The sequence below is a fragment of the Dermacentor albipictus genome, chromosome 3, assembly GCF_038994185.2.
Source record: "Dermacentor albipictus isolate Rhodes 1998 colony chromosome 3, USDA_Dalb.pri_finalv2, whole genome shotgun sequence".
Lineage (NCBI taxonomy): Eukaryota > Metazoa > Arthropoda > Arachnida > Ixodida > Ixodidae > Dermacentor > Dermacentor albipictus.
In genome coordinates, this window is record NC_091823.1 from 18,435,950 (window position 1) to 18,459,896 (window position 23,947).

Genomic DNA, 23,947 nt, shown 5'->3' on the forward strand with positions numbered 1-23,947 from the left:
TACAGATTAATGAAAGTGTCGCGACTTCTATAGGGGGATGCGAACCGTTATTTCGATGAAGTGAGACAAAGCGGAGAACATAAAGCCTAATCCAGCGTCTCCGTGCTTTGAGTAATTAAGAAGCGGTGGGTTTTTTCAACCTTTCGTGGCTATTACGCCAGTGTACATACGATCAAAGGGTTTAATGTGTTCTTATAGCTTAGACTTTCAGCGTCGCTCCTGACCATACATTAAACAGCAAGCAAGCGCCTATGACTAATGTAGATTAGTAATGTTCCTTGGTCAGCCTGTTGTGTTTACATGTTCAATGGGGACAGAATACAGCAAATAAAAAAGAAGTACGCAAAGAAGACAGGCAGACAATTTAAACACCAATGGTTGACGTTGTTGGAACCACGCAAACTATAAAGGGAGTTCACCATAGAAAGTGGTGATCGCATATATATATAGTGGGTTAGTTCGTGCAAGTTCTATTTAGGGCAGCACGCAGGGCCAGTTCTGTTTCGCCTCGCCACAGTCTATCCTGTGTTTTCGCTATATACACTATAAACCAAACCACTTTTATCTCCGACAAATAAGTTGGAGTCCCTCCAGGCAAAAAGCAGACACATAGAACTATGGTTCTGTCCGCGCTACTCATCGGCGTTCAAAGGAGCAGCTTCTTCGCGTTGGCTTTTTCGCTCGACTCCGACCTGAATATATAGACTGGCTACAGAGCTCTGTTCCAGCCCTCGAGGCCGAAGTGCACCATCTATACATCGCCGGGTCCCGCGCAGGTGGTGGTGCGCATCACGGACGTGAACGACAACGCGCCGGTGTTCTCGCGGCCCAGCTACCGGGCCAGCGTGTCCGAGGTGGCCGCGCCGGGCACCACGGTGGCCCGCGTGAGCGCCACGGACGCCGACGAAGGACGCAACGGCGAGCTGCTGTACGCCATCGCCGCGGGCAACGAGGCCGGCGCGTTCGGCATCGACGAGGCCTCGGGCCAGCTCAGCCTGGCGGCGTCGCTGGACCGCGAGGCGGCCGGAGCCTACACGCTCCTGGTCATCGCCAGGGACACCGGGGCCGAGCTGCAGCACACGGCCACAGCCACGGTGCTCGTGCAGGTCCTCGACGAGAACGACAATGCGCCGGAGTTCGCGCCGGGAGCCCTCAGAGTGAGAATCGACGTGCTGTCCGATCACTTGGAGCACGCAGTTTCTTTCGTGCGTGTATTTAAACATTAAGAGCGTGGAGGCCCTCGTTATGTGTAAATTACAGTATAGGGGCTTGGCGAACTTACCGTCCATGAGCCAATGCTTATAACTGTCTGTCTGACCGGTTCGTAGCTTGACAGCTCTTATCTAGACTTCCCTCTTGGGTAAAGCCCTCGAGCTTCACAGTTATAGGGACTGACAACCAATTTTCACGGTACCTATTTTTTTGATGCGATGGAAAGCTTACCGGTCAGATTGTCTAATCATGAAGTGGTAACGCGGAAAACGCCGTGGAACATTTTTTATCAAAATTTTTCGATCTGCAGTGAGGACGTAGTCGTTCACTGGAAGCATGCTGAAAGTGATAGGTGAGTGCGATAGTGATTGTTCTGTGCGCGTCGCGAATGTACGGCCAGACTTTTCTTTCAAGAGGGAAGCGGGCCTCCCTTACTTTTATGGCTTTCTCTTTCACTGGCCCCCCGCGGACTCCAAGCTGTGCGCGAGAGAAAGGACCCCGCTCCCTCCGTTCGGTTCCTGAAAGAAACCCAGTGACGACGCTTCGGGGTGGTCGGCTGTTTCCCGTGCCCGGGGGCGTCGACGGGGATGGAAACCACAGTTGGAAAGGCGCGGGACGGGCAGACTCGCCCCACCAGCCCTAGAGACCGGACCACTTTTTTACGGGGCTAAAACTGAACGTTTTGTGTATTTTTAACTTGCTTTTTTGACCTTCTCAGTGTAATTAAAGTTTGTTTTAAATGTTCAACTGCGTTCGACCCGTTATCTAGCTGGACAGCGGACGCTTTGATCCCGTCAAGTGCGATCCGCGAGGCCAGCATAGTAAAAAAAGTGAAGTCGACTGCCATCGGCCGCCAACTCAACATCCGCTGCAGTGGAATACGTCGCACGGCAAGACCTCCGGTTTGACCATGACATCCGCCTACTGCAAGGACACGGCATCGCCTACAAGTTGAGCAGCTGACGGCACACAGGGCATCGACAAGGTGGGCTCGTTTCAAATTTCATCGCGCAGCTTAGCAGGCTTCACCACATACGTCCGCTTTGAGTGAGATACGTCGTGAAGCACGCACGCCAAAATGGATCAGGACAAGCTGACGCCTGGAACGTCTCAAATTATGACAGCAGAGCATGAAGCTTCCACGGCAAATATTCGACCACAAAGAGCAACTACGTTTTCCATGAAAGCTAAAGAAACGTATGAAACGAGCCGCGAAGAGCACTCCCGGAGAATAGACGCTGCCTGGAAGAACGTGGAGACAGCTATTTTCAAAGTGTCATGTGCAAAAGAGGAAGACGTTAACAACGCCGCAACGCAGCTTCGCGCAAGCTATGAGCGCTACGAGCACGTCGCCGCCAGATACGCTACCTTCCTCGCCAAAACAAGCAGATCTGAAGCCCAGCAGGAATTAGAACTTCAGAAGGCAATCGATGCAGATCGTTATGTGACTGTAAGCGACAAATTACGTGAGGCTACAGAACGAGAATGCGACCGCTTACAAGAGGTAACGTCGCAGCACTCTCTATCGGCCCACTCAAGCGTTTCTTCAAGGTCACGACGATCGGGCTCGTCAACAATCAGCCTAGCCGCCGTACAAGCACGCGCACAAGCTGAAGCCGTCCGGGCCAGAGCAGAGTTTGGTCGCAGAGAGGCCGCGATGCGTATTGAGAAGGCAAGGATTGAGGCTGAATTGGATATTTTGCAGCACGAAAAAGAAGCGGCAGCTGCAAACGCACAGGCGAATGCGCTCGAGGCAGCCGTGGAGCAGGATGGCGGGGAGCGCATGCGCACGCTCCCTCCTGTGGACCGAACGCTGCAGACTAGGAGTTATATCGATGAGCAGCAAGCCCTACGCAACTCTGCGCTCGCGTTTACTGAGGAGGCCGTTACCAACTCAAGCGACGACGTAAACAATGCTCGCACGTCACCGAGGGCCAACACAGCTGCGAATAATTCGATGTGTCTGCGAGCTGATGAACGTCCACCTGACTACCATGCTGCCCCTAACAACCCAAGTTTTAAGCATGCTGGAGCGACGAGTCGTCCTATGGACTTACGAGTTGAACCGCAGCCGCTTGTGCAAGCCCCGGCACACAACAGTTCAAGCTCAGAGCTAGCCGATGTCCTCAAATTCCTGTGCCGCAAGGACCTTGTTTCAAGCGGTCTTATCAAGTTTGATGATCGACCTGAGAACTTTCGCGCTTGGAAATCATCGTTTAAAGGTGTCGTCAGAGATCTAGGTCTTTCGGCCCAGGAAGAGCTGGACCTTCTCATCAAATGGCTCGGCCCTGAATCGTCAAATCAGGCTCGGAGATTGAAATCGGTGCACGTGGATGACTTTTCAACGGGCTTGAACGTTGTGTGGAAACGGCTCGACGACGTCTTCGGGCGCCCTGAGGCAATTGAGGATGCACTACTGAAGCGGCTGGAAGACTTCCCGAAGATAGCTTACCGGGAAAATACCAGACTCCAGGAACTTGGCGACCTCCTGCTAGAACTCGAGGCTGCGAAAACTGACCCGTATCTCGCCGGTCTTGGCTATTTGGATACCGCAAGAGGGGTCAACAAAATTGTTTCGAAGTTGCCATCAGGACTTCAAGAAAATTGGATGTCGGCGGGGTCGAAATACAAGAAAGATCATGACACTGCATTTCCACCCTTTTCTTTCTTTTGCAAATTTGTTAGAGATCAGGCCAGCATGAGGAACGACCCGAGTTTCATCTTGCATGCACAAAATGCGCCGTCTGAATTCAATCAGAGGAAGCAGGACAATGCTACCAAGACCACGCGGCAAAGATCGTCTGTGTCAGCGAGAAAAACAGAAGTGGATCCTGCTTCTACCAAAATTAATCGAGATGCCACTGCTAACGAACAGCAACCGGAATCGAAGGACTTTAAAAGGTGGTGTCCATATCACAAGAAACCTCACCCTTTGGAAAGGTGTCGCGCCTTCCGTGAGAAAACTTTGGAAGAGCGGCAATCTTTCATAAAGAAGCAAGGGATCTGCCTACGATGCTGCTCATCCAAGAACCACATGCAGTGGCAATGTCAGGCAGTCGTGATATGCCTCATATGCGACAGCGCCGACCACGCCACAGCGCTTCACCCAGCACCGCCAACCTCAGAGCCGTCAAGGGCTAGTGGGTCTCATGACAGTACCACAGATGACTCAGAAAGAAGAGTCACATCTAGGCGTACTGAAGTGGCAAACGCTGACAACAGCACAAGGTCGTGTGCCAAAATCTGCCTCGTAGAGGTCACCCATGAGACTCAGCCTGAGAAGACAGTTAGAGCGTACGCGATTCTTGACGATCAGAGTAATCGCTCGTTGGTTAGGCCAGAACTCCTCAACGATTTCGGAGTGAAGGGGACGCCTACGCAATACACGCTCCGCACTTGCTCCGGCAGTACTGAAGTGGTTGGAAGAGTCGCTCATGGTTTTTTCGTGCAGAGCATATCAGGTGAAGTCAAGTTTCCTCTTCCACCTCTCCTCGAGTGCAAGGCAATTCCAGAAAACAGAGAGGAAATTCCGACACCTGACGCTGCAATGCACTACCCGCACTTGAAGTCAGTAGCAAATCACATTCCGCCTCTCGAGGAGGCTGGAATACTGCTCCTTCTTGGCCGGGACATCCTAAGAGCTCACAAGGTTCGTCAGACAATCAACGGACCCCACGACGCGCCGTATGCTCAGAAGCTCGACCTCGGATGGGTCATTGTCGGTGACGTTTGCGTTGGTCGAACGCGGAAAACGGGCAGCGTCAATGTGTTCAAGACCCATGTGCTGGACAGTGGGCGACCATCTCTTTTTGAGCCATGCCCAAGACATTTCTTTGTTGGGGAGGCGCCGATTCTCTACTCTGCGGATAAGGTCTCAAAAGATTTACGATTGGCAGCAACATTGGATGACAACCTGGCCCCGAATCTCTTCGAGACAACAGAATTTGACAACCAGCGTGCTCTCTCCATGGAAGACAAGACATTCCTCAAGATAATGAATAGTGAATTCGCCCAAGACAAATTAAATAATTGGGTCGCCCCTCTCCCCTTTCGCACACCGAGAAGTCGGCTTCCGAACAACAGAGAACAAGCTCTGTCTCGTCTGCTCTCGCTACGGCGTACCCTGCGAAAAAATCCTGAAACAAGGGAACGTTTCGTGAACTTCATGAACGAGCTCTTCATCAAGGGTCATGCGGAGGAAGCTCCACCACTTCACGTGGACGAAGAATGTTGGTATCTGCCCATATTCGGCGTTCACCACCCCCAGAAGCCTGATCAAATCCGAGTCGTGTTTGACTCCAGCGCTCAGTATGAAGGGGTATCTCTGAACAACGTTCTCCTGACCGGCCCTGACCTGACGAATAACCTTGTGGGGATTTTGATACGCTTCCGGCAAGAACCAGTTGCGGTTACAGCGGACGTCCAGCAAATGTTCTACAGTTTCATGGTTCGCGAGGACCATCAGAACTACCTGAGGTTCCTCTGGTTTAAGGGCAACAATATCTCCAGAGAAATCATAGAGTGCCGAATGAAGGTTCACGTTTTCGGCAACAGCCCATCGCCAGCTGTTTCAACGTATGGCCTTCGACGGACTGCCCAACAAGCTGCCCCACGATTTGGCGAAGATGCCAGGAAGTTCGTTGAAAGAGATTTCTACGTCGATGATGCACTTAAGTCTCTTCCGAGCGAAGAAGATGCCATTAGTCTGCTGCAAAGAACACAGAAAATGCTTGCAACGGCTAACATAAGGCTGCACAAGATAGCTTCGAATAGGCAGAATGTGCTGAATGCATTTCCTCGAGAGGACCACGCCCAGGGACTGAAGAACCTCGACTTCGGCACAGACGCGTCGCTTACGCAGAGAAGTCTCGGTCTGCTGTGGGACATAGGCGACGACAGCTTCGTCTTCAGGGCTCCTCGTCAGGACAGGCCATATACGCGGCGAGGAGTGCTGTCGACCGTCAACAGCCTTTACGATCCACTAGGATTTGTGGCTCCAATAACGGTTCAAGGCAAGTACCTTCTCCGTGACCTCGTGACGAAGGGTTATGACTGGGACACGCCGCTTTCGGACGAGAAAAAGCAGAGATGGGACGAGTGGAAGAACTCTCTCCAGACACTACAGCACCTTCACGTGCGAAGAACGTATGCGCCAGTCTCGAGGCTTGAAGCCGAAAGCAGGGACATTCATGTATTTTCAGACGCGTCCACAAGGGCCGTCGCAGCTGTGGCATACCTACGCGTGACTGACAAGCAAGGAAACAGACACGTCGGATTTGTGATGGGAAAGGCCAAGCTTGCTCCACAACCAGAACACACCATCCCAAGGCTTGAGTTGTGTGCAGCAGTGCTTGCTGTAGAGATGACCGATTCTATACTACGAGAATTGGACTTCCAGCCGAACTCGGTCACGTTCTACACGGATAGCAAAGTGGTCTTGGGTTACATATACAACGAAACAAGAAGGTTCTACGTGTATGTGGCCAACAGGGTGCAGCGGATACGTAGCAGCACGCAACCTGAACAATGGAAATACGTTCACACAGACGAAAATCCAGCAGACCACGCCACTAGAGCGATTCCAGCAGCACAGCTTAAAAGCACGAACTGGTTGTCCGGACCTGATTTTCTCTCACGACGAGAAAAGGAAGCACGGTCGTCGAGCTTCATCCTCTTAAATCCTGATGAAGACAAAGAAATACGCCCTGAAGTCTGCACTCTGGCGACGGAGGTGAACAGACGACAGCGACTCGGAGCTGAACGCTTTCATAGACTCTCGAACTGGAAATCTCTCACTCGTGCTGTAGCAAGTCTGATCCAGGTTGCCCATCGCGCAAAGAACGCATCACAAGGAGAGGTAGCTCCCGTTGAGGCGCTCTCCAAAGCCAGGCTCGTCATCATTCGCGCAGTACAGCAGGACGCATTTTATGAAGAGATATGCTGTATCCAGAGAGGAGAGCAGGTTCACAAGACAAGCTCGCTTCGAAAGCTTGACCCATTCTTAGACGCCAACGGCTTGATCCGCGTCGGCGGCCGCTTGAACAGAAGCGACCTTCCAGACGATGAGAAACACCCTCTCTTATTGCCAGGTCGGCACCATGTGGCGACGCTTCTCGTGCGCCACCACCATGAATGCGTGCAACACCAGGGCCGACACTTCACAGAAGGAGCCGTACGAGCTGCTGGGTATTGGATCGTCGGAGGTAAAAGGTGCATCTCATCCGTGCTGCAAGCATGCATTTCATGCAAGAAGCTGCGAGGGCGCTTTCACGACCAGAAGATGGCTGACCTTCCGGCTGATCGAATCAGCACAGATCCTCCTTTCACGAATGTTGGAATCGATGTTTTCGGTCCCTGGATGATTGTCTCTCGCCGAACGAGAGGTGGTGTTGCAAACAGCAAGCGCTGGGCAGTCATGTTCACCTGCTTAAGCATTCGCGCAGTGCACATTGAGCTGATCGAATCAATGGATACGTCGAGTTTCATTAATGCCTTCCGAAGGTTCCTAGCAGTGCGAGGGCCCGTCAAGCTAATACGCTCTGACTGCGGGACCAATTTTATCGGAGCTTGCAGAGAACTTGGAATCAGCGCTGAGGGCATTCATCGCTCACAAATAGGCAAGTTCCTCAGCGGAAACGGCTGCAAATGGATATTCAATCCACCGCACGCGTCCCATATGGGCGGTGCGTGGGAGCGGATGATAGGCATTGCACGTCGCATTCTTGACTCAATGCTCATGCAGTCACGTCATCAACGACTCACGCATGACATTCTTGCAACCTTTTTGGCAGAAGTTGCGGCCATCATTAATGCCAGGCCCATAACTCCTACTTCGTCTGACCCCGAAGATCCCACAATCCTAACTCCGGCGACACTCTTAACCCAAAAACACGGAAGCGCATCTGTAACAACTGGGCAGTTAGATACAAGCAACCTCTACAAACGGCATTGGCGTCTCGTGCAAAACCTGGCTGACGAGTTCTGGAAGCGCTGGCGCAGAACGTATGTCACTACTTTGCAACAACGCCGAAAATGGCAAGCAACAAAACCCGACCTCAAAGAAGGCGACGTCGTTCTACTCAGGGATAAAGAAGCAACCCGCAACGACTGGCCCGTCGGAGTGATTACACGAAGCCTGCCCAGCGCAGATGGAAGGGTGCGCAAGGTCGAGCTGAAAACAGCCAAAGACGGGGTTGTGAAAACATTCTTCCGGCCAACAACAGAAGTTGTGCGTTTGCTGTGACCGTGATATAGTGGTGGCGTCTTAACAACGGAAGACACCAGACGGGGAGTGTTCTGTGCGCGTCGCGAATGTACGGCCAGACTTTTCTTTCAAGAGGGAAGCGGGCCTCCCTTACTTTTATGGCTTTCTCTTTCACTGGCCCCCCGCGGACTCCAAGCTGTGCGCGAGAGAAAGGACCCCGCTCCCTCCGTTCGGTTCCTGAAAGAAACCCAGTGACGACGCTTCGGGGTGGTCGGCTGTTTCCCGTGCCCGGGGGCGTCGACGGGGATGGAAACCACAGTTGGAAAGGCGCGGGACGGGCAGACTCGCCCCACCAGCCCTAGAGACCGGACCACTTTTTTACGGGGCTAAAACTGAACGTTTTGTGTATTTTTAACTTGCTTTTTTGACCTTCTCAGTGTAATTAAAGTTTGTTTTAAATGTTCAACTGCGTTCGACCCGTTATCTAGCTGGACAGCGGACGCTTTGATCCCGTCAAGTGCGATCCGCGAGGCCAGCATAGTGATTGTAGGCCGGCATTAGTAGGAGGCACACAAGTGCGGCCGTAACTGTGAGAAAGTATTATTTTGGTTATGATGTCCCTGCGATTCAAGTTTTCCGAAGTCTTAAAGTATTTCTTCGATAAGGGCTATGTGTTTTCGTGGTTTCCTGTCTAACTGCTCTGGTATTTAACCAGTAAAAACGAAACTAATCGGGTCAAAAACGAAACGACGCTTTTACACGTGATGCGCAGTTCAGCGTGTTGCCGTAGCCATGCGTGCGCTTTTGACTTCCGAAGCATAAAATCAAGCGCAAGTGTCTAATAATATAGCAAATGCAATTGTGTTTAAAAACCGCCGACTTACGTACAGTAATCTGATAGACTAGATCCCAGGTACGAAGATTTCACCGCCAGGCCTCGCCACTTACTGGTTTTTGAGACTTTCTTTGCCAACTTAAAATTATAATTCCTACTTAAATCGCGAACAGCGTGCTGGATTCTATGACTATAAATCATGGTCATTTCATTTCCATCAACGTCGCATAACACATACTGGCCAGTTGTCAGTCCCTCTCACAGTTTTCAAGATTTCACAGTTAAAGGAGACATCAAACTAGCTTAAGAAATTGGACTGCGTATACGTTGTACAAGGATATCCTCTAGAAACGTTGACTGATATCCAGGGGCGGATAAGAGTATTTTTTAAATGCTTAGGGGAACCTATGATGGGGAAGTTAAATGTCCAGAAACATGCGGTTCTGAGCCGCATGTTTGAGACCGCTGATGTAGCTGTGGTCATTGTCGCAAACAGGAACACGTCTTTTGCTCCAAGAACACTGTTCTGAACGACGTGCCAAGACCGAACGTTGTTTAGATACAGGCGTCATTGCAGATATCGTGATAAATCTTCGTTGAAAAATGAAAAGGGGTGGCGGCAATTGTGCGGCTTACGTAATGCATACTTATGTAATGCGAAATACTCAAGATACATACAGCCTATGCGTAACGTATACGTATGCGAAAGAACGCAAGAATACATCATACGACAGTCTTTCTCGTCCTTGCATGCTTCACGTTGCAAATCTGCAGGAATAGCGCGCCTTCCACTTCAGAAGCGTACTTTCTGTTCGTCTTTCTTCTATTTCAAGATATAGGTAAATCACAGCTCGTTATAGGCAAGAAACGACCGCAGAAACGAGACAGACAGGGCGCTGCGCGGTCGCCTCTTGTGTATAATGCACTGTTATTTACTATATATACTTATGATGTATATCACATGATTTTGCACACTGATACCACACGTCTCCCCAAAGTGGAATCATACTTTCCTTATGCGAGGTCTTCCAACCCTGGAGCATTTGGCTATCAAGCACTTGAAAGTGCATAGCTTACGATTTCGTCACAGTGTCTCATATGCGCGAACGTTTTCGCCCAGGCGGACGTGCCGGAGACCACTCCGATCGGCTACGAGCTGCACCGGTTCTCGGCGACCGACCGCGACTTGGGCCTCAACGGAGAAGTGTCCTTTTCCATCGCCTCGGGCAACGTAAAGGAGGCCTTCAAAGTGGATAGCGTTACGGGCGCACTTTTCCTGGACCGACCATTGGACTTCGAGCAGCAGAGTGTCTACCAGCTCAACGTGAGCGCCAGCGACGGGGGCTCGCCGCGCCAGGCCGTGTCCGTGGGTTTCACCGTGCGCGTGCTCGACGTGAACGACAACCCGCCGCAATTCGCCAACGTCGCCATCGTCCGCCAGATCGAAGAAGGCCTGCCCCTGCACACGCCGGTCGTTACGGTCACCGCCGTGGACCGCGATGCCGGCGCCAACGGCAAGCTGACGTACGCCATCACTTCGCAGGAGCCGCCGGGCGCGCACTTCAGCGTGCGCCAGGACTCCGGTGTGGTCTTCACGGCGGCCGAGATCGATCGCGAGTTCAGCGACACCTTCCGGCTCACGCTGACGGCCACCGACCAGGGCAGCCCGAGCCTCTCATCTCACAAGACGGTTACCATCATTGTGGAGGACGTCAACGACAATGCGCCGACCTTCGTATCAGTCGACGCCGGCATCCTGCCGGAGGACTCCGAGAAGGGCCACGTCGTCATGAAGCTGGAGGCCGTGGACGCGGACGCCAACGCCAACGGTCAAGTCACGTACGAACTGGTCGACGGTGACAAGAGCCTCTTCGCCGTCGACCGCACCACGGGCGACCTGTCCCTGCTGCGTGCCGTGAGCCGGCCGGCTGTGTCCTATTCGCTGGCCGTCCAGGCTTCGGACCAGGCGGTGCCGTCACAGCGCAAGTCCTCGCGCGTTCACCTGACCGTGCTCGGCGCCAACAAGCGTTCGCAACCACTGCCCGCCTTCTCGGCGCCCCACTATTCGGCCACGGTTCCCGAGAACCAGCCGGCAGGCACTAGCGTGCTTTCGGTGCGGGCGCAGGGAACACCGCAGGGTCGCGTGCAGTACTTTCTTACCTCCGTGCGTGCGGCGGCCTCCGGAGCGCTGGCTGGCCGCCGGTTCACCGTGCACCGCGACTCGGGACTTGTGACCACGGCGGCGCCGCTCGACCGGGAAGCCGGCAGCGACGTCTTCCAGCTGGAGCTGCTCGCCATCGACGCGTCAGCCAAGGTGCCCAGGACTGCCAAGGCTTCGGTGAGTGAACACATTGGTTGCTTCTTCACGGCGGAAATGACCGGTGGTGGACGAGAATTACTCGCGCACTGTATACCTCCTGCAATGCCGAAGGAGAGAGTAACCGCGTTCATGTTTATTCTCAACTGCAGCAGTGCACACTTCTCGCGTGTGTGTGCTGTCGTAATGTAGGAAAGAACATGTGGACTTATGGTACGTAGCTTACACCGTTTTCCTCTTCTCTTTGCCATAACGGTCCACCTTGGGGAACTCAATATTGCGACGCACAACACAGGTCCAGTTCGGGCTAACACATTCCAGATACAGACTCATATCTTCAGGCCTTATTTATCATACAAAAACTTTTACCTGCATCTAATTGCAGCGTGTTAAATATATCGTACTTGGTACTTACTTCACAGGTAAGGAGAATAGCGACGTTTTACTTTTTTCTTTTAAAAGTAGAGTGACTAATAAACGCCAGTTTCGCTAAGCGGCTGCACCTGTTCTTGTAGTTTACTTTCTTAAGTGACAAGTGTTCTTCACAATTAGCTGAACAAGTGCACACACGAAAGCTAATGGCATTTGGCAAACGCAATTTCTTTACTGAAGGTCAATGGTCTGCCGTTGATGAAAGTAGCCGAGACAGGCATATGCAGGAGGAAACGCGTGCGGTTATGGCCAAAACCTGCTTTCGGCTTAAAGGCACGCCTTCAATCTAACGCAGCGCCGTGGTCGGGATTTATTTCCGAGGACGTAGGCGAGTAATGGGGAGGGGGTGCGGGGTCGCTTTAGTTCTCCTCTCCCAATGGACGCTCATGGCAGCGTGATAATTTCGGCAACGGGGGGTGGGGGGGGGTGGGCAGTTATATACGTGGAGTTTGTAGGACTAACTACCCGCCCCTCTGGTCTATAGCGATACCACTGATCTCCTGCGTCGAGATGCTGCGCATCACGAAGGCGTCAGTGGAGTTCCCCTCAGGGAGAGGCATCTGCGAGATAATGTTGTCGAGCCTAGACGCACTATAGGATCTTCTCTTTGCTCTCTGTTTAGACGCAGGAAGTATCTCTACTTGCTATGTCGTTTCATCTACACTGGTCCACCTTGCGACCTTTACCAAAAATGCAAAAAGAACGGAATACATACAGAGTGTTCTTTCTTTAACTGCACCAAATGTTTAAAATGAGAAATATATAAATCATGGTAACGTTATGTTTACCATTCGCGTGTACGGATAGGCAGCCTGTAGATACAGAGCAATTAACTTTCTGATTATCAACAATAGGTAGCTACAGCAAATTAGTACTTTAGGGCCCGTCCTCGACATTACCTATCCCAACGATCACATTTAGAATAGCGTATTTCGTGTGGTATCGTTGGGATAGGTTATGTTGTGGACGGGCCCCAAAGTTCTCATTTGCAGTAGCCACATATTGTTGATAATTAGAAAGTTACTTACCGTAACTTCGCTAATTACGCACGTAAGTGCGGCAATTGCTCTGGATCTAGAGGCCGCCAATCTGTAGACTGTAATGGTAAACATTACCGTGATTTATATTTTTCCAATCTTAAAAATTTGGTGCAGCCCCCCCCAAAAAAGATATACACCCTATATGTGGTCTTAGCCTGTAAAAAGTCCGGAAACGTGAGTCTGGTACGCAACACCTGTGACCCAGTTTCAACGCACGCCCACTGCTGCCGGTCTATGCTCTAGTAAGTGACGTTGCTACGAGGAAGGAATGTAACTAAGTGATAGATGAGCGAGTTCAATTAATGCATGTAGGTCGTCCATGCTGTGCCAGGCATTAACAGTCCGCTCGTGGAGCGTGCGCGCGCTTGTCCAAGAGGTGCCACTCTTGTTATCTCTTTCTGTGGGCCGGGATACCTTCTTGTTATTCGTTCCCATTCTTTGCAATAACAGCGAAGGTGTTACTTCCTCGCTACCTTGATTAAGCGTTCGATAGTGCGAGCTGCTGGCCGTAGCTGTGTCATAGTCAGCCTCATTCCTTCCCATGGTTAATCGCAAAACTGTTATGCTTGCTATGAGCAGACGAGTTTTACGTTTCAGTTCTCCGCACAGCCGAAACTTTAGATTAGCATCGTGCACTGATGCACATCAACGAAAAATGGTCAAGCAAGAACCGTTAATTCAGACAGCGACTGTTATAACCTGCTGCTACCACGGATGCTCCAATTTTCAGTCTCTGAGCGGGAAAAGAATTGTATATAGCCGCTGTTGTCCCAACTTCATTAGTAAAAATGCTCACTATATGTGCATCTGAATCTCAGCATTTTCGCTTAATGTAGATGATGCAGCTAAGTCACGATTAAAATTTAGAGGAAGAAGACGCGCAAATTTTAATGAGGCACAAAGATCAAACACGAGGAAGCTAGCTGCGCAGCCTAGAAATTCGGAGTACGCATGCATGCAGTACAGTGCCCGTACTCCAAACTTCATCATGCGCTTCCGCTCTTACACCACGAGAACATTTGGTTTTTCGTATAGCTCTCGCGGTCCGCAGCCTTTCGAACTGCGCACTTGCGGCCAGTGTGGATTCGCGCCTTCCGCCGCTATCGCCTTTTTCAACGCAGCGTCACTAGCGGCGGCAGGTGCGAAACTAATTGCATCTGGGTGCAACGCGTGGCGACAAACGCGAGTGCGCAAAGCAACGGCGGCGGCACGCATTCCTGGTCGCCGCCCCAGCAACCGCGCCGCCGCCACGCACGGGACCCTCCCACGGTGGTGGCCGTGTGACAGTCGCGCTGAATCGCTGAATGCGGAGCCCCCACTGTGCGCCCATAAACACAACTTAGCCGAGCCGTCAGCCGCAGGCTTCGAGCCCGAGCGCGGGCCGCAGATTTATTGGCCGCTGAAGACGTTTACCGGGTGGCATAAAACGGGAGAGGGGAGACTCGCTGGTGAGGAGGGACCGCCACCCTTCCTGTAGCCTCCTCGCGAACTACCGCGAGAGACGCCTGTAACGCCGCGTTGTTGTTGTTGTTGTTAGTGGCGCTGCCGCCGCGAGAGGAGCGTGCACACCTGCGGCGCAGGCAGCCTCAATCGCGTCCTTTGTCGCGCGCACAATGCACGGCCTCCGCGTTTTGTTTCCCCCGGCTCCTCCTCCTGTGCTTCTGCTTCGACTGCTGAGGTATGCAGGTGCGTCGCACGGTCGCGGCATCGAGCGCTGCCAGTGCAGTTTGGTACTGTGCATCGAGGAAGCCAGTGGCGCTCCAATACATATACGCGAAAGACGGACGAGATTCAACGGCCTTGTGTCTGCGTGGCACCGTGCTCTTTCTTTTTATGCGAAGCATATTACGAGAGCTCAACCCAGCTCCTCAGGCGCGGCGGTGTCGCCTTGAATACCACGTGACACCGTGACGTCACGACAGAGGAGAAGTGGCTTTGGCTCAACTCTTGCAAGATGGGCTGGGTGGGAATCGAACCAGGGTCTCCGGAGTGTGAGACGGAGACGCTACCACTGAGCCACGAGTATTTTTTTTCTTTATTACCGGCTTGGCAAGTACATACAAATATTGTCAAATAAATCCGAATGTTAAAACGTCTAGTCTTTACTAAGACTGACGTGTCATGTTAAAATGGCTTCATCGAAGCCAAACTGTCCAACACTGAAAGCCAATTTGGCGGATCACTTAGCAGTTTCAACACTTCGCTTGTATAATTAACATTCTCGGTAAAATAATACATTGCTGGCCTTGCATCAACATCAGCATTGCGTACAGCCATACGAGTTCGCCACACACTTTGCATACACAATAGCATCAACATGTCCACCGGCACACCGTCAGGTTCAGCACATGGCAAAAACCTTATTCCGAACGCAGTGATAGGAAGCTCCTTTTTTAATGTTCTTTGCAGGATGTCCCAAAGAAAGCGGGCATCGTGGCAGTCAAGAAAAATGTGTTCGACAGTTTCTTCCTTGTTACATATAAGACAGTTGTCTGACCATGGGACAAACAAGCCCTTGCTTCTTAGCCATGGCTTAACAGGCAGTACTGAGCCACGAGTACGATGCTTCAAAGCGGTACAAAAGCGCCTCTAGTGAATGCGGTGTTGCCTTAGAAACGAGCTGTTTCTAAGGCTCAGGCGTGCGTCGCTTGCTCAGGCGCACATTTCGTTGCCGCGCCGAACGCTGCGTTGCTCGACGCTCACCGTGTCCAATGCGGGGCGTCCAAGGCGAAGCAGAGTAACGCATGAGTTGTTTCTTCGTCTAGCCGAACCAAATATAGCCAAGCAACAGCAGTTCACCAGGCTAAACAGTGGTTCAACAACTAAAATAAAGGCTAGTATGCTTCGCATCCTGGGCTTAACCTTACCTAAGCCACAGTCATTTTTTGTATGCGCTCTCTCTTTTTTTTATCTCTCTTTTTTTTATGCGCTATCTGCTATTATAACCTGTCCAGAAGGTGCCAGACGTTGCCCTCCGCGCGGTTTGTCTTGGGTTCGTAAGTTCGCGATCTGGATATCGCATATCTTTTTCGGTTGTCTTTTTGAGAACACACGTGATCACCAGAGAGTGACCTCGTAGTGGAAGGCGCGTACTACGGCGGACACCGACCGCAGGTTGCTCTTCAGGAAGTTACAAGGAAACGTCGGCGGATGAAGCAGCCTGCTTTTCCCACTCTCCGTCGCAATCCGCGACCTCATACGACCCTAAGTCTCGTGGTGTTCTTGCTGGTGCTAAAACAAGAACTCTCTTTCCTCTTCCCCTCCCGCCCCATTGCCTGCGCTTTTTCGTTATTTTCTTTTTATTTCCGAGTTTTATGACTTGTTTTTGTCGAAGTCGATTACGTACCAGCTTGCCCGGCACGTAGCCCTCGTAGAACAAAAAGATGAAGCGGAAGATCCGCCTTTTTCCTGCAGTTTCTCTTCGCTGACACCGCCATTTCAGAGATAATTTCAAAGTAGTGCGTGCGTCAAGTACCTTAGTTACGGCCTTTACAACAGTACCGACTACGGCGGGAAACTGCGCTCCCGCGCACGGATCATCAAGCCTCTGCTGCACTGCGCGATACTATACTATAGCGTAACCGCCTGTCGTTCTACGCCGTACCTCTGTTTCGCCAAGGCTCGCTCCACCGGAGTGGCAAGAAGCCGCGAGAGCTTCAGGTCTGCGGCGGCTAGTGCCGGAGACAACAGCGCGTGCGCCATGCCGCTGCTTGCTGCCTTCGGCGTCGTCGTATTTCTGCAGCTGCTTCGACGTCTGGAGCAGCAGCAGAAGCGTCTATGCAGCATACTGGTTTTCTCTGCCAGCCCCAACCTCGCCGGCTTGTTCTCTTGTTCCGATGCCTTCGGTCCCGTCCGCTGTGAAAGCGTCTCCCCCGCGGACCCTTTCATTTGCTTCGTTCTTTTCGATGCAAGCGCCTGAGTTCCGCGCTGGCTGGAATGTGAGGCCAGACCTCTGGAGGGCGTCGCTGTTCATTGTCGTCGTTGTTGTTGTGGAGATGCACCGCTTCGTTCCTTCCTTCCCGGCAAATTTCTTGTCTGCGTTTTTTTTTTCTTTCTGCTTGTCTTCCTTAATTATTCTTGCAACCCATGATATATACTACCTCCGCGATATCCTTTGTCGTAAATACGACGCAGCTAAGATCATGGTAAGCCGATGAAAGGGCGCCGGTCGGCGCCGAGTAGCCGGGTCATCTCGTCGTCCTCGATCTCAGCACGTGATAGTAGGTGGCGTCCAAGTGAAAAAGCATCTTCCACTTCGAGGCGAAAATACTGTCAGTTTGGAAGGCTAGGTAAGTCAGGAAATCGAAGGCAAGCAATCCGCAGTGGAAGATGCTGAGCTGCTGCGTGCTTAATCCATAAGGAATACTTCGCGTGCGGTTCGCCGATTATCCGAGAGTGAAGCAGGAGTGCATACGGACGTGATGGATTATCGCTTCTGCTCCAAGAAATATCGCGCGTCATTAAGAATGTATCTGTTGCCTTGCCTTATCTGCAACTCGAAAACATGAAAAAAAGAAATAGCTGACAGTAATATACAACAGAAAATAACAAATGAACTACTGATATTGCAATAATTGTTCAAAATAAATCAGTCATATAGATACCGTGAAATATTCGTCATTTAAAGCAAACAAAGTTGGCACGGGAAGAGTTTAAGCGCGATTAAACAAACTGACGAATTATTCGGCCACTTTCTTTCACGCTGCACATCATCAGCCGAGCTTCTAGCGAGCTGCTCCTTTTTTGCTTTTAGAACTTGTACGAAAAGATACTTCCGAAGTCTTAGAAGGCAATTGGTTCAGACGGTGCGTGAGGTAGTTGCCACGTGAGCAAGAGCAAATGAAGCCTCAGAAAAAAAATAAGAAGAAGGCTTGCAACCGCTGATGCCTTTGCTGATCCACCGAATATCACCACGAAAGTGCAAGTTGGCACCCATCTTAACGTAGTGCTAAGCTACATTCAAGTGGTTAGATATCACCCCATTTACGTGTTTACTTCCGTGCAGGTGACGGGTTGCAATAGCCACCCCGTCCACTGCAGCCACTTCGCGCGTCTCTCGTCAAAAGGCGTACCGACCCTTATACACTCGTCCAGAACCTCGTTCCTTTCGTCGCGCATAGCTTTCTTGCTACTTTCGGCGTCCCCACTTGCTTACTCTGGAGCGCGATTAAGGAAGACAACGGGTTATCTCTCCCGGCCTTCCAGAGACCTCCCCCCCTCACTCTTCCGCCACTCTGGCTTGCCGCGCGCGGCAAAATTTATTGAGCCGACCGCGCCCCCTGTAATCAGGCGTAGCTGGTTAAGGCGCACCAATCTGCATACATATATATAGTCGCCGAGGCTCCGCGGGAGGAAAGCGTCCCCGCTCAAATAATAGTGCACCACGCAGGCGGCATTCCGCCGCGTATATAGCGCCGAGCACACTGCGTCTATACCTCGTCGCGGCGGCGTGCGAGCGAGCGAGACGCACCGGTGCTTCCGCTGCGAGATTACGTGCACGCGCGCCGTCGTGTCTTAAAATGCCACGCCGGGTCCGGTCGTTCTGCCACGAGGTTGCAGCCTATCACGCGACTGTCGCATTACAGCGGAAGCGCTTTCGGCGGCATCGCGCTCCATGCCCTCGGTGTGATTAGGTCTCTGCTTGACTATCTCCCATTAGGAGGCCGCCCTTTCCCCCTTCGGCATTTCCTTCGTCTTACGCTCTCGTTCGCCCGCCCTTAGTTTGCGAGCCGGGACGATGAAGTGAAACCTGAGCAATATATTATGCGCTAACCTCAGCGCTCGTATAACCGTCCCGGTATATACATATACTTAAAGCGTGTTTTCTACAATTTATCGAGTCTGCTCCAAGAGCAGCTTCGGGAGACTTAAGAGCGATGTTTTATTCCGCCAGCACATTTGCAGGCGCTTCCGCTGACGCGAGAGAACTGTTCCACACAATGCAGCCGTTAACGATGCGTCGCATGGCATTCGAGTGCCCGGAGCGCGCTAATAATGGCATGGCAATGGCGGACGCCAGGTAACAACCAACCAGCCGTGTCGAACTGTGGAATAAGATGACTGTAACTCGTTCGGAAATGGCTGTCCATCTAGAGACTTTCCTTTCGACCTATCGGTAGCCTATATAACAGCGTACTTTCGCATTGCTCCTCGAAGCGGGCGTTACACCAAGACGTAACTATAACCCACTGGTTAACGCTCTCCCACTGCACGTTTCACAGTGTTGGTACGCTCATGCAGGGCGTACGCTATACGGAATGAATGCACTCGGACGATGCGTGTGTTTGAGAGTGCCGGCTTTGTTGCAGAGTATAGCGCCGCAAGCCGGAACGGGTGAAAGGAAAGAACGGGTTGACCGCGTGGACTGATCTCCCCCTCGAGCGCTTCGAAGCCAAGCGCCTGGTGAGCGAACGGTGCTGCCATTATTGACGGAGAACCATACGCGCACGTTCGTCGCGGTTACGGACATTAACGATCGGCCGCCGCGGGACCCTTTTTCGCAACCGTGCCGCGCGCTCTTGTCACCGATAACGCCCGGTTAATGCCGGGCTTCTCTGCCGGAAGGAGAACGCTCGGGCCGGCGAGGTGGGCGCAGCTCACCGCCAACGGGTGGGCGTTCTTCGCGTCGGACGAGCCGCCCGGAAACCGAACACCGACGCCGCTGTGGTGCGCAGAGAAGTAGAAGGAGGGCGGGAAAAATGAACAGCGAAGAGAGTGCACGGTAAAGCTCAGGTCCTCAGGTCGCGGCCTTCTCGCAACGATGCCTTGTCCCCCCCCCCCCCCCCCCCCGCCTGGCGCCAATTACTGGGTGGGAAAAACGGCGCATGGGAAGGAGGCCGAGCTATAGAACCAAAAGCACGAGGCAGGCGCGCCTTTCGCTTTCCGCGTGCCACCTCCGCTCCTTGGCAGAATGCTTCCAATACTGCCATCCCCCCTCTTCCCCTCCCTCCCACCGCGCCTTCCTCCACCCTCCGCTCACTTGCGCCAGAGTCCGAACTTCACCGGCGTGCTCCTACATATGGACACACTTCCTTTCTTCGTTTCTGCGGTTTGGCTGAGATGAATGATGTCCGGACCAAAATGAAATCGAACTACGCCGAGCAGTGGTACAGAAGTACCACAGCGCCGCCTAATTTTCCCGATTGCCAAAAAGCAAGCACCACCCTTCGCCGAGCGGAAACAAAGAAAAAGAAGCAGGGCCACCGTAACGAAATTAGTGCTCAAGTAACCGCCGCCGTATGCGGCTGCAGATTATTTGCGCTTGAGTGCCGGGTATTGCAGCTGCTATTCGCGGGACTTCGAAGAGGGCGAGGACTTAAGAACGACAACCGGTTGGATGGAACTAATTCAACGTATAGGCTTTTATACGGCACGCCTCACTAGATGAGTAGTAGCCAACGAAATCCTTTGCTTGAATTATGGACTGAAACTCCAATAAGAATTGAGCACTCGGGATAGGATGCCATAATCGGACACTAAATACGGCACGAGAGAATGCGAGGTTGGGGGCAGTGTTACCGACCGATGCACTATGGCTATTAATTAAAAAAAAAATGTATCCCTCAACCGGGCTGTTGCCAACTGCGTTGATTGATTCCTGAATCTCGCAGGAAGCGGGCGTACAACGCAAAAATGTGGGTGATGAAAGGCCGCCTTTGGCGCGGATAAATCAGGAAAAACAACTGTTATCTCGAATCGTTTTGTTTTTGTGACCGCATAACCACCGTGATCACCGATCGCCGTTTTCCTTTGCATTTCACAGAAGCATCGTTCAATTAACGACTGCAGTCGGCATTTATTACCTTTTGCGGCACGCCATGCCTCTCGTTAATTCTTGCTTCCTCTTATGGAACGGCATATTCCGTCGCTTACATGAGGGCCATTCGTACGTGTTTGCTGGTTGACAGTAACGCAAGGTTTAAAAAGCAGAAAACGTCGCTTCCTTCGCAGGCGGCATCTGACGTTCGGGATGACCCGACAGTCAGAAGAAACAAAAGTGCGTGAAGCGTCCGAAAATGCAGACGGGAACACGACGGTGCATGCGGCTGACGCGGAGGAGGAGGGGGGGGGGGGCAACGGGGATCTTCGGTTGACGAGCTAGCTACACCCGGTGACTTCTCCTTGCGCGTTATCTTGAGCTGCCGAGCTTTGTGCACTGTTGTCCTCTCAGTCGCATGTCTCCGTCAAACGAACGACGCGCGTGACACACACCCCCGAAAGAACGAAAGAGTACAAGAGCAAAAGAGGGTCCGATCGCGGCAGGGAGCGAGAGGGGGGCATCCACGAGACACCCGTGAAATTGGTTTCCGACGCCGCGTAGCCGGTCGCCGAAACCGTGCTGCTTCACGCGCCTCCTGCGCGGCAGTGTACTGCCTATTCTCTGCAAGGAAAAAAAGAAAAGAACTGCTCAGGGCCCGCCTGCTGCTTGCCGCTGGAGGGTCCTCCTTTGACGAGAAGGAATCGCGGGGCCTTCCCTTTCGCGCTCTTTATATTTTTCCATCTTCTGCTCTTCGGTCTTGTCGCTCCTGCTACCCGACGTCGTCAATAAACTACCCCGGGAGACGCTTAGTTGTGCTTCGCCTTGAGTTGCCGACCTTCTGCACTCCTCCTTCCCCTCAACTTCCAGTGCAGCCTCGGTTGCCTCCTCCTTCCAATTGGGAGGCTGTCCTCCTCATCTATCTATTCTGGAAAAGTTGGTCCTTCCTACTGCTGCTGCTGCCTGTTGATGGAGGCGACGGCGGCCAGCAGGCAGGCGCGGAGGAAATGAATAGGAAAGGAGAATGCGAGGAGGAAGAAAAGCGCGAAAGCAGCGTCGTTCGCTGAATCGGCCGGACCGGGCAGAAGCGCCAGTTGGCGCTGGGCTGAGGAGGAGGGTAGTCGAGGAGGAGACCCGCACTACGGCGCGTCCTGTGCGCGCTTTATTCCTTTTTAGCTTTTGCACGTTTGCGTGTGCGCGCAGCATCGGCCGGCTGGATGCTGCGCGACCGTACGTCGTCGCCGCCCCTCAAGCAGCCGACGCTTCCTCTCTCTCTCCCGCGTGTGCGCACTTGCGAAGCGTACCTACCCTTGGTCCTCAAGTAGAGGAGGAAGGCTCGCACCGCTGCGACGACGACGGAGGAGCGTCGTGCGTCGCAGGAGCAGAGCAGCAGAGGGGCAAGGCGGGAATGGAGGCAGCGGCCCTCCCCTCGAGCCCCCTACCCTCGCTTTCTCTGCGGGAGCTCTCGGACGGCTGCCGCTCCTTTCCCAAGGGCCGAGCAGCCAGAGGAAAGCCACGCAGCTGCCGCCGCCGTAGGACGGACGACCTGAGTGTGCCGACTGCGCTGCTGCTTCCCGCAGTGCTGCCCCCATGTAAACAAATACCAGAAAGCGAGAGAAGCGCCGCTGCCGCCCGAGAGGCAACGGGAGAAGAAAAAAGAAAAGGGACAGAGGGTCGGCTGCCGCCGCGGCATGCCATCGCGCCTCGCGCGACGGACGGACCCGAGGCCATCGGGGCGAGATGACGCCGCCTCCTCTCCAACCCGTCGCAGGAACGCGCGCGCCGTTGGACAAGTTCAGTGCGCGCGCGCCGCTGGCAGCCGGGTCAGCGACAGCGACACACCGAGGAGGTGGCGTCCTGCTTTGGCCGTCTGGATCTGGCTTCCCCTCCGTTTCAGTGCAAATCATTGAGCGCACGAGCACCGGATACAAATTCGTAGCTCTTGTGGCGCAACTATGAGGGAGGAGCGCAAACAGGGAGGGACATGTGCCTGTCCCGTGCACGAACAGGTGTGTCTTGCGCTGTATAGTTCAATTACGGCGAGGCGGAGACTCTTTGTCAGAAGTTCCGAGGCCCCTAGTCTGCGAAAGATAAGATCTGTGTCCGTACCCCGCGAGAGGGCTGCTGAAGCGCGCGCGGCACCGCGGAACTCGGGAGAGTGACTATAGCCTCGCTGTTCTTCGGAATGTACTTTGGGCTGGTTCCGGGAAAGTTCTAGCTCCACAGTAGTTTCGAAACATCTCTGACAGACGCGACAGAATATTCGAACTGCCACGGACACTTGAACCATGGTTGCCAGGTCGAAAAAATGAAAAGTAGCCAGTTCATTGGAGATGCCTAAAATGTAGCCAAAAAAGTGTCAAGGCTGCCGCCAGGGCTAATCACTTAAAAGGAGAACATTGCTTTAGCCGATTAAGAAGTGCTTCTTTTGGAGCTGTTATGTTTATTGTCCTTCGACTTACTTGAAACGTGACTTTGGGGATCAAGTTAGAACTGGTGGTTCCGTATTCGTGTTCGGGAATTGTTATCCCTGCATAAATAATTAGGTAAACGCACATAGTTGTCACTGAACTTAGTACCGTGGCGAATATGTCGTGCGAACAATTCTCGCTCTTTAGCCATTCGTCAATGTATCCCTGTGGCATAGTTAAATTTTGCAAGGGGATACAACATACTGTTCAGGATTTCTTATCGCTTGGGAAAAGTATTTTTCTAATAGTTTTTATAGTTACATATTGATGTGTTATTCTTACATGACTTTACTCTAATTCATCATGGAACCGTAATAAAACGTCTGCTTCTACCTTATAACCTTTCTGAGTAATGAAATATAAAGGAAGACGTTCCATGGAATGAGCCAGATGTTCCTGTTGAATGAATTTCTTCGGTTGCAAGGACGGCCGTTGCACATCGTCTGTATCATAAGAGGCGTAGAACAGCGAACTATACCGTGTATTTGTCTGGCTTGTCGATAGTTGTTGATTTTAAAGGTAGCCAAGTAGCCAACTCGAAAATTTTCCCGCCACCAGCCTGCAAATGTACCTGCAAATACCTGACAACCCTGATATGAATTCTCCTACGCCAGAAGTGCAGCCACGAGAGCTAGACGTATCTAGATCGTATCCCTTCCAACGACTATAACAGAGCTATA

General features: G+C 52.4%; 2 protein-coding genes across 5 annotated transcripts in view; one reads left to right on the top strand and one right to left on the bottom strand.

Annotated features, from left to right (window-relative positions):
• Positions 1-23,947, bottom strand: part of LOC135896966 (uncharacterized) — a 123,631-nt gene that overhangs the window by 70,506 nt on the left and 29,178 nt on the right. The window lies entirely within an intron of this gene.
• ft (cadherin-related tumor suppressor fat) overlaps positions 1-23,947 on the top strand; it is a 127,175-nt gene that overhangs the window by 41,549 nt on the left and 61,679 nt on the right. The window contains exons 3-4 of the mRNA XM_065425524.2: positions 777-1,157; positions 10,372-11,589. Of these exons, the coding sequence (XP_065281596.2) occupies positions 777-1,157; positions 10,372-11,589 (1,599 nt within the window). The remainder of the gene's footprint in view (positions 1-776; positions 1,158-10,371; positions 11,590-23,947) is intronic.